Source organism: Ursus maritimus, unplaced genomic scaffold (genome assembly GCF_017311325.1).
Source record: "Ursus maritimus isolate PB19 unplaced genomic scaffold, ASM1731132v1 scaffold_2, whole genome shotgun sequence".
Lineage (NCBI taxonomy): Eukaryota > Metazoa > Chordata > Mammalia > Carnivora > Ursidae > Ursus > Ursus maritimus.
In genome coordinates this window covers 51,191,422-51,202,784 of record NW_024424452.1, presented here as the reverse complement: position 1 = coordinate 51,202,784, position 11,363 = coordinate 51,191,422, and the positions used below count along the sequence as shown (strand labels likewise).

The 11,363-nt window shown below is 40.6% G+C and overlaps 1 protein-coding gene across 1 annotated transcript in view; it reads right to left on the bottom strand.

The window, feature by feature from the left end:
• Positions 1-7,090: 7,090 nt before the first annotated feature.
• Positions 7,091-11,363, bottom strand: part of EPRS1 (glutamyl-prolyl-tRNA synthetase 1) — a 65,502-nt gene continuing 61,229 nt past the window's right edge. The window contains exons 31-32 of the mRNA XM_040636011.1: positions 7,551-7,615; positions 7,091-7,456 (exon numbers count right to left, since the gene is read on the bottom strand). Of these exons, the coding sequence (XP_040491945.1) occupies positions 7,306-7,456; positions 7,551-7,615 (216 nt within the window). The 3' untranslated portion in view covers positions 7,091-7,305. The remainder of the gene's footprint in view (positions 7,457-7,550; positions 7,616-11,363) is intronic.

Genomic DNA, 11,363 nt, shown 5'->3' with positions numbered 1-11,363 from the left:
ATTGTGTGTTTCATTACAAAAGCCAAGAGCCTCATGTCTTTGAATCATGCAGAAGCCCATCTGTGGCTTCGGCCTTTCCAGGCTTGGTGTGTGCAGCAGCTACTCTGGTGAGAGAGCCATTCGACATGAACGTCATGTCTTGTCTACCCGCTGGGTAAATACTTTTAATTCTGTTAAGTGCATGGAACAGGGAACACTTCTAGGGGGTCACTAATCCACAGATCAGAGCTACAATAAGTAAAAGGCAAAGATGGAGCTAGGGTGGTTTTTCAAATGCCTTGTCCATTGATCTGGAATAAACAAGCACCCTTCTTCCAAACATTCTCCATAAAGAAGACAAGAAAAACATTCCTCATGTTCAGAAAAGATAAAGCACCTTTAAACTGAAGATTTAACCCCAGTTAGTTTCAGGAAGAAAGCCAAATTATCATAAGTCGAATTAGCTGATGCAAGGAAATTTTTTGTTTGTTTGTTTTTAATCTTATCATCTGTCGCTTATAAACCATAAAGATTTACTAGGTCCAATATCTAAAGCAGCAGCGGCCTCTATTGTTTTGACTAGACTGCCTACAGTCAATTCTTCGCAGAAATATAGACTGAAATTACTATACCCAATCTTTTCTGAAATTAAAGTCTGACTGTGATGGTTAATTTTATGTGTCAAATTGACTGGGACACCAGGTGCTCAAGACATCTGGTCAAACGTCATTCTGAGTGCTGCTGTGAGGGTGTTTTTTGGAGGACATTGGTATTTCGGTAGACTGGGCACAGTAGATTGCTGTCCCTGATGAGGATAAGCCTCATCCGTTCAGTTGAAGGCCTGGACAGAACAAAATGGCTGACCCTCCAGCAAGTAAGAGAGAATTCCTCCTGCTGACTACCTTCAATCTAAGGCACTAGCCTTCTCCTGCCTTCACGCTTACACCAAAACATCAGTTCTTCCTGGGTCCCTAGCCTGTGGTCTTTCAGACAGAAACTACAACATCGACTCCCCTGGTTCTTGAGCTTGCTGACTCACCTTGTAGATCTTGGGACTTCTCAACCTCCATAATTGTATGAGCCGATTCCTTATAATAAATATTTCTGTTTATATACACATCCTATTGGTTTTATTCATCTGGAGAACCCTACTATACTGCCTTTGACTAAAACCTGACAACTGCCATCCAGCCCTTATAATTTCCTCAGCATCTCAGAAATGATCTCCAGTTCAGCTGATGTTGTAACAGTGAGACTTCTGATACAACCAGATGGTGCAAATCCCTGCACTCAGACTATCCCACTCATCGATTCATGCAACGAAGACTAAGTTCCTACATGTCAAACATGGTCCTAGACCCTGGGGAGACAGCAGTGAATAAAACAGAGAAAAGTCTCTGCCCTCAAGAGGCTTACTTACATTCTAGTGGGGGAGAGAGAGAATTAACAAATTAATCATGAAATGTATTGGATATTTGATGGTAATAAGCATTATGGACACAAATGAAGCAGAGAAGAGGAGTACAGTGTTGACATGGGGTGGAGGTATTATTTTAAATAAAGTGGTCAGGGAAGATGTGACTGAGATGTTCTTGAGTACAGAGCTGAAGGACGTAAGAAACCGAGCCATGGAGATGCGTGAAAGAAGTTCTTTCTGTGCAGAGGAAGCAGTGAGCATGGGAAAATCAAGGAGCATCAAAGGAGCTCAGTCTGGTTGGAGAGGAGTGACTGAGGGAGAGAAACAGCCTGTGAGGTCTGAGAGGTGATGGTGGGAGGGGAACAATCAGGTGGGGTCCTAAGCCTGGACAGCAGAAGAACGACAAGATCTAACATACATCTTAAAAGACTCTTTGGATCCTGTGTTGAGATTAGAGGCAAGCAGAGGCACAGGTCTGGAGGCGACTGCAATGATCTGAACAAAAGGCTGGTGACTTAGACCAGGTGGGAAGAGGGAACATCCAGGCAGAATAGGCCACATAATGCAAGGCCTTTGGTATGAAATGAAAAAACAAGACCTTTTGTTGAAAAATTATTAAGAAATTTTAAACGATATAGTCAGTATGAGAAACAGTATGCCAGTTCCTCAAAAAATTAAAAATAGAATTGCTGTTTGATCCATTAATTCTACTTCCTGGTATGTATCCAAAAGAGTTGAATGCAGGGTCTCAAGGAGATATCTACACACTCACGTTCATAGCAGCATATTCCCAATAGGGAAGAACGGGAAGAAACCCAAGTGTCCACTGACAGATGGAAGGAGAAACAACATGTGGTATGTATATGTATACATGTGTATACATGCATACATGTGTACATACAATGGAATATTATCCCACCTTAAAAAGGAAGGGAATTCTGACGCATGCTACTACATAGACGGAAATTGAGGGCACTATGCTGGGTGAAATAAGCAGGCACAAGAAGACAAAGATTGTATAATTCCACTTACATCAGCTACTTATCTAAAGTAGTCAAATTCCTAGAAGCAGAAAGTTAGAACAGTAGTTGCAGGGGGCTGAGAGGACGGGGACCTTGTTTAATGAGTACAGCTTCTATTTGGCAAGATGAAGAAGTTTTGCTAATTGGTTACCCAAAAATGCAAATATACTTAATACTGAAGCATACACTTAAAAACGGTTAGCATGATAAATTTTGTCATTCTAGCACAATTAAAGATTTTTTAAATTATTATTAAGAATTTCAGGACGGGGACACCTGGGTGGCTCAGTCGGTTAAGCCTCTGACTCTTGATTTTGTCTCAGGTCTTGATCTCAGGATTGTGAAATGGAGTCCCACATCGGGCTCCACGCTCAGCACGGAGTTGGCTGTATTATGAAGGCCAAGGAAGAATGTGTTTCAAAGGGGAGGAGGAATCAGCTGGTCAAATGCTGAGAGGAGCAAAAGGAAGAGTGGAAACCATGGCTCAATTTACCATCCCAGAGGCCACCGGTGACGTCAGCAAGAGGGCAAATGAAGTGGGTTCAAGAGAATGGACAAGAGAAAGAGCAGCTGGCAAGTAGACAAAAGCTTTACTTTAAGGCTAAAGGGATATGGAATCGAGAAAGGGTTGTTTTTTTTTTTTTTAAGATTTTATTTATTTGAGAGAGAGAGTGCGTGGAGGGGCAGAGGGTGAGGGAGAAAGAATCTGAAGCAGACTCCCCACTGAGAACGAAGCCCAACGTGGGCTGGATCTCGAGACCCGGAGATCATGACCTGAGCCAAAACCAGGAGTCAAGCTTAACCGACGGGAACCACCCAGGCGTCCCACAAAAGGGTTACGTTTAAGTCGGGGAAGATGACAGCCTGTTTGGACCCTGATGGAAAGCCCTGGTTGAGGAAGCAGGGCAGGACCGCGGGAAAAGACGGTTCATCTGAAACCCACGAGAGGGGAAGCACAGGACTTGGGCGCTCCGGCAGGCCTACTCTGATGGTCTGTAACTTCTTTGTGAACTCGAAGCCCAGATGACCAACTGAAAGTCAGAAGGGGGAGATCTGGAAAATTTGAGGAGACCAATCGGGGAAATAATTGTCCAGGAGGGTGAGAGGATGAATAAATGAGGGGAATCCAGTACATTACCTAGTTACCGCGTATGAATACGGCCCATGGTAGCGCTGCCACCAGCCTCTGTAGCCCCACACTCCTCACTCATTCAACTCCTGTCTCCTAATCACAAAATTTGGTTTTGGTAACATACCTAAAATATATTTTGAAATACCCCTATTACATGAGACTTAGAACATTTTTTTGTTCCTGTTTTAAACGTTTTTATATCATTTCAGTACTATTCAGTCCCAAACTCTCAAAACCTCCAGTCAAGTTGAACAAAGACATTGGTTTCATGTCACCGACCGAGCCACAGGAATGTGTTTGTATCTGTACTTGTAAGCTGGTGGTGTGGCACAATAGGGTTGACTTAGTTTTCCAGCTATTATCAGCGCGAGTACAGGATCCTCTCACCGCGGCTACGCCTCCTCCCGACAGTGCTCAGCCCTGGATCCTTGCTCCACCGCCCAGCCCACTCGATTGCCTGGCTTTGCAGCTAAAATAGACAACTTCAAGGAGATAAAGCCAAGAGGAGGAAAAATCATGTTTACTCACCACTATACGCTCTGGCACTTTGCACAGAGCAGGCACTCAAATTTATTAAATAAATGGCTTGCATTTTCTAGACACAGTGAAAGTGACAAGCAAAGGGCCAAAGATAGGTTTGAAAAGAACAGGATAGTGGCAGCTGCCTCCCCAGACTGCTGACGCTGACCACCCCTAAAAACCGGAGTTTTGTGGTGGATGACTAGTATTTATAGCCACAGTCAGAAATAAAGTCGGGGGCTATGTGCAGACTCTCCAGCTGCAATGCCTTCTCTTTGCTTGTTCCGTGGAGTGTTCTGCTGCTGCTGTCAAGCCTCACAGCCCCTGCAGCCGCAGGCCGGATGAGTTGCTGTTACTAATTCTTATAAAAGCTCCCTATGATTTACCTGCATAAACAAGAACTATTTTAAACAGTCACGGATGAACCTAGACATGGCTAACATGTAACACACACTAGTAGTCCCAGGGAGCAGAGCCGGCAGGAACTATCCCTTGACCTGTTTTCTTTTTGCTGCAACCAACACCAGGCACACAATCCCTTCTCGGTCGGTCATGTATCTAGTTAATGGTAATAAAATACTGATCGTTTCTTGAAGGATGTCTTTTGGATTTAGGTTTACGCACTCTCTTGAAAAGCACCACCACTCTTAAGATATTTGAAAACATTTTGGTATTTTAGCTGAACCTTAATTTAAGAAAGGAAGCAATCTATCACGAGCAGATTTGGGGTGAAGGATTCCTTCCTTAACATAATTACTTACCGGAGAGGTCCTCCAAACAGTGGATACCTGTAAAGTGGCAAACTCCAAGCTTTTCTGGATTAGTTCTACTCATCTGAAACTTCAAAAAACAGCCTGGGGATTGGTCTTTGCACCAATGATTGCCACCTCCTCCAAACTGGCCAGGGGCTATGGGACAAAACGTGGTTATTAGTCTCTGATCTACTTTTCAGCCTTTTGTCATGGACCCACCAAAGAAACCCTGTCCTTTACAGCATTCATGCGTGTGGAAAAAAAATATTAGAAGCTAAAGCATTAATTAAACTACAAATTAGGAGCAACTTCCAGCTCACTCGGCATGATCATAACAACATTAGGTATTATTTATTATTTAGTATGCACGAGGAATTGTTCTAAATATAAGGGAGGGTAACTATGATAAATACCGATATCGTATTAGACTTCTCTCCATTTTACAACTGAATAGGAAGTTTACACAGCTACTAAGGATAGAAAGACAAGATAATAAAGCATTCTGAACTGCCACAGTTCAGTAAGAAATTGAGTACAGAAACGTGGCTCATGAAAAAAAAATGTGGCTCATGTATTTCTCTTTAAGCTAGGTATATGAATACATATACTCAAAACATCCGTCTTGAAGACATGCTGTATTTAATCTGCTTTGACCATTTCCTACCAATTTAAGAACAGTTTTGCTGTGTTCTCATACATAGCATATAGTTCCATGGTTTTGCATATACGGTTCCCTCTACCTGGAATGTCCTTCCTTTTCTGTTTATTAAAATTCCACTTATCCTTCAAAGCAAGACTCAAAATTCAAGTCCTTTTTGAAGCTTTTTCCTTTTACTGGTACATATTTATCACTACCGAGTGGGAAAGCATGTTAGGACAGGGCCCCAAATAAAGAGATTTAGCTAGTAGACTAGAAATGAGTAGAAGGCATTCCAGGCAAAGGGACACAGACAGAGATGGGAAATGGCCCTGGGAAATTTCACAAGAAACCCCAAATGGTTAGGTTGCAAAGGACTTTGCTGGATTGAAGAGGAGAGTGGACAGGTGGGCTGAGCCAGACTAGGCTAAAGAATTCTCATTTCATCCTGTTAGTGATGGTGAGCCATGAAAAGATTTTAAGGGGAAGATGAACATCTTAATACATTGTACACTAAGGGAAAAAACCCTTATGGAAATGTGGGGACTGCCTGAGATGAAACTCTGGAGGCCATTACAGTAACCGATGTCAGAGGCAGTCAAGGCATCTGTGAACGCGGAGACGGGGGACACGTCAGCAGTAAGGGCGGGATGCTGTGCTGGCCAGTGAAGACAGCAGACCGTGCACCAGAGGGGCTAACTAGCATGGCTGTCAGGTTCTGGTTTAGGTTACTGGTAGATTTTGCTCATGCTAATCCTTCAGGCAGGAAATACTGTAGGAAGAACAGGTCTGGGAGTGGGCAGTGAAATGGGGGCTTGGAGACAGAGGACCTGAAACTCTGATGGAATGCTCGAGAGACCCGAGTACAGAGCCGGAGTGGAGGTCTAGAGATGAAAATGTTGGTGTCCTCACCCTGTTTTTATGTTCTCTAAAACCTTGGGATCAGACGAGAAGAGCGCCAAGTATGGAAGCTTGGCTTAGGGATGTCTATGAAGCAGGCCAAGGAAGAACACAAGAGAGAGAGACCCGTAACTAAGAGAAAGAACCAGACAGTGGGAGGGCAAGTCACAGGAGTAATTTTAGTAAAGAGAGAAAGGTTTTCTAGCAGCAGAGATGCAGCAGAGTGACCTGGTAAGACAAGACACTGAGAAGGTAGCTTTGGTCAGAAGACGCAGCAGTATCTCAGGGAAAATGGTGGTGGTGCAGGGGCAGAGGTGGGATGGGCAGAAAAGTACAATAAAAAGAAGTGCAAGTGAGGGGGGGGTTGATCACTCCTTCAGAAAACATGACTCCTTTTTTGAAGACCCCACAGTAACTAGTAGTAATGAGAGGGAGAGAGAAGCTCATGGGAAAGTTGGGGGTTGTTTGGCTTTTTGTCTATTTGTGGTTTGGTTTTGTTTTTTAAACAAAGATTTAGAACAATTTTAGACTCGGCAGAAGGAGTTAAGGAAGGGAAGGAAGTGCTTCAACATACAGGAATCGGGGTAATTGCTCGTTCGAGGTCTGAACCGTGAGGGAGGCCCAGACGCTCAAGAGCAGTTCCTAAGGGTCCAGTTTTCTTCAGTTCCCTGTAAGAATGTCGAGTGGCACATGATTCGGTATTTCAGAAACAAATGAATACATAAGACAGTATTAGAGTTCATGGTATTTATTACTGGGGTTGTTTACAGAAAAGTCTTCTTTCCCACGTTTCATTTAGGCAAAAGAATAAGGTGTTTGTGCCTCATGTGACATCCTATTAGAACTTTTGTTTTAAAAAATCATAAAACTGTCTATATCTGGGAAGATATTAATATCAATTTTTTAAAAAGTGAGGAGGGTTGGAGATAGTGGTTTTGTTTTATCCCTTAGTAACTACGACCAAACAAAGTATAGTACTTGGCGGGGTTCCTGCCACAAATGCATTTGGCTCCAGGCTGCAGCTCACAGAGTGGTTTGAAGGGGATGCAAAGGCTTTTAGCTCCCATGGACGGAGCACCAGGCTCAAGATCCTGATCCCTGCAATTAAAAACAAACAAGAATTCCATTCACTTGTGCTGTATATTCCCATTCTTTGTTACTGTGATCCGCACAAGTTGTTAACCATATTTACCTAGCAGTGGTCTTTTTGATCCAGTCTTCACAGTCAATTTCCCCACAGAATGGAATCTGAACAATCTAACAGGAAAGGAAAAATACTGAGTATTTTAATTCCTGTTCTGTAAAAGGAACACTTGATTGGTCTATTAAACTGACAAGCAAAAAGAACAGGTCTCCCAGCATTTTTCAGGCCCTGGTACCTTTGCAAATCTGCAAGGAACATTGCTCAGAGGTGCAAGAGATGAGAAAATGTTTTTCCCCAATCCAAAACCCACGTACACAAAACATTAAGACAAAACAAGAACATCTCTGTAATATACTTCAATGTCCACATAAACTATAGCTACAACACGGTGCCAGAAGAGAAGAAAGGAAGGGAGAGTGGACCTGAGTCCAGACTCCAGCCGTCCCGCCCTCATTTCAAATCCGACTAGCACCTGCTCTGCCTAAGTAAACAGTTATGAGGAGGACAGAGAGGAGACGACAAACACTAAACTGATTTTTACACTGTTGTTAACAATAACCATTAATAATCAGGTCAACCTCAGCTTATGCCACATTGTTATAGGTAACCGAATCATTTTTAAAGTCCAAAGGTACTTGAAAGTGAAAAATCATTTTGTATTAGAAAAAACTACTTCTCAAATTTTCTTTCACAGACCACATACAATAACGGGCAAAATCAAGAGACCTGGGATTTTACCCTAATTTTGAAATTCACTGCTTGTTTAAAATCTCTAAGTTTTCTTTTGTTAAATGTGTGTTGGACTAGACAAGAATTAAGATTTCTTTCAGTTGTAAATTCTAAACTTTCATATCATGTGTACTTCAAAATGAGGTTTGTATGCAATAACAATTATGTAACAGCCCAAAGAAAATTCCTGGAGATCAAGGTTAGCAGTGGGGAGATCAAAGGTGTGGGCAATACCCCCCCCCATGCATTAGAAATGCTAGTTTAAAAACAGCTAGGAAGCTATCCAACTTCCTCATCAATTTCTCATCAATTATTTCGAGGCACACATTCCATACTCAAAATGAGACTCTCCTGCAAACCCCAAGGCACTCAGAATTTGGTTAAATATACTTCAAAAGGCTTCTCTAACTGGTAAAGTGCAAGTACACTAACATCAGGAAAATACAAAAAAAACAAGTAATTGTTCAGGTGAACATTCTTCCAGCGTGAGGAAGAGTTAGTTATCTGTCTCTTAGATTCATTCAGTAAAATGTGTTAGCCAAATTCTCAAAATTGATAAACTGTTATTTTGATAATCCACATTAAGACAATAAAGAACTGATAAATTGCTAGGAAAATCCTGGGGAGGGGGAGTGAGTGGGTGAAAAGAAGGTGGAAGGGATGGTAGTAATAAATACCTTAAAAATTTTTAATAGAAACTGTTTGTGCAAGGAAGACTGAAGCAAAAATAAACCTAGAATTACGAGAGCCAAAATAGCCCAAAGTTACCCCCTGTATTGAAACTTGGTAAATCATTAGCATTTGTACAAATACAAAGCATGGAAATAATGTACATTCATAAAACTATTGTTTAAAATTCATTAGAAAAGACAAAATGGGGGAAAAACTTTAACCATGCTCACCATGAAATAATAAAAATATTAAGACTTAATTACAAAGAATGTCTTTGGGTAATAAATTTAAATTTGGTTTCTCAGAAAACTTTACTTTTAATCCACACAGCTGTATTTTCATAACTTTAACAAATTTTACAGTAAATGGCCTTATATTCTTTTTCCCTAAGAAAAAAATTACTGAGCCTTGAGAAGATAGTTCTAAAATAATAATTTTTATTTTTTTAATTTAATTTTTTAAAAAATTTTTACTGATTTGAGAGAGACAGAGCATGAGGGGGGCAGGGGCAGAGGGACAAGCAGACTGCCCACTGAGCAGGGAGCCTGAAGTAGGACTTGATCCCAGGACCCTGAGATCATGACCTGACCCAAAGGCAGATGCTTAACTGACTGAGCCACCCAGATGTCCATAAAACAATGTTTAAAACTTAAAATGGTATATAGCGTGAAAAAATTCAACTGAAGTTAGACTCATAAATGACAATTTGGTAAAAACCCATGTTTTCATTCTTTGTAGCTTCAAAGTAAAGTGTAGTGATAAAACCTGAAACTTCTGACTATTTATGCATGTAATTCTTTAACATGGAAGGATAATATAGTTTTAGGTTGTTATTCAACCACAGAAAGGTCTTTAATTTTTATTTTTTATTATCTCTATATCTACACTACAAAAAAGATACAATTTTTTGCAATGTATAATATCTTGAATTCTGTAGCAGAAAATGTTAATGAGAAATACCAATACTCAAAAATCACAGTGGTCAATAGGCTTGTAATATACGTCAACAGTAAAAAAATATATATATATAAGTAACATCTATTTTTCATTTAATTAGATCATCTCCTTGGAAAAATTTACTCGAGTTCTGTGAATCAGATATGGGTTGTTTTTTTTTTTTTTTTTCATTTTACCAACAAAGAAGAGTAGAAAATCAAACTTTCACCTCCATTCAAGTTCCAAAGATCCCTTTCTCCTTCTCCCCACCTAGTAAATACAGTTTTATTTACAACAGCCTCAAAGGTTGCCTGACGCTCAGTCAACACATCGAAGCTGACCAACATGGGGTGAGATGGGGGTGGAACTGGCTCCCGAACACAAGACACAAAATCTCCTCTAATCTCTATGTGCTCTTTGGACAGACAGCTAATATACTGCTTTGTGCTTTAGAATAAATGTTGAAATCTCTGACCTAATATCAGAATAAAAGACAGGACTCTAGCAAGACCTGCTGAGATTCATTTCTTTGAAAGCAATGGATTAACTGACAGTTACTCTATTGATTTATTAACTCTTATGTAAACATCTTTACCAGACTGTACTGCAACAGTGACTACTATAATACTTCTATAATAAATGAAATTTTAAAATTTAATAATTAACAGAAAAATAAAATAATCATAAATAAATTACAGTGAAAGAAAAAAAACCACTGCATTGGACAGATGGCTATCCATTTCTCTAGCCTTCTACTAGAAGCACGTAGTTTGAGTCAAGTGACAAATTATGGAACCCAGAAAGATGGAAGATCACAAAGGCAATAAACCAAAAATAGAAAGCTAAATACTGAAGAATTATGGATCTGAACGGGATTTTAAGATTATCTATCTTGTACTTATTTTACAGATTAGTAAACTGAGAGCCAAAGAGATTAACATTGTCCCAGCTCATGCAATAAGAGACATATTAAGAGGTTATGACCCTAACCAATTAAAATTTTGCCTTACACTCTCAGCATGAATTAAAAACAAACAGGGGTACCTGCAGGCTCAGTCGGTGAATCATGCAACTCCTGATCTTGGGGTTGTGAGTTTGAGCCTCACGCTGGGTGTAGAGAGTACTTAAAAATAAAATCTTAAAAAAATAATAATAAAACGAGGGACACGTAGGCAGCTCAGTCGGTTAAGTGTCTGCCTTCAGCTCAGGTCATGATCCCAGGATCCTGGGATCGAGCCCTGCATCAGGCTCCATGCTCAGCGGGGAGCCTGCTTCTCCCTCTGCCTGCTGCTCCCCCTACTTGTGCTCTCGCACTCTCTCTGACAAATAAATAAAATTTTGAAAAAAATAAAATAATTAAACAAACAAAAAGATACAGAGGAAAGTGCGTCAAAATGAGTCAGGAGAGAGATCTCTATTCTAGGACCAAGTCTACCTCTGTAGAGGTCAGGGTAATTCATTTAGACTCTGGCCCATGGTTTCCTCACTTATAACCTGAGAACACAGGACTGGTTGTATAATCAA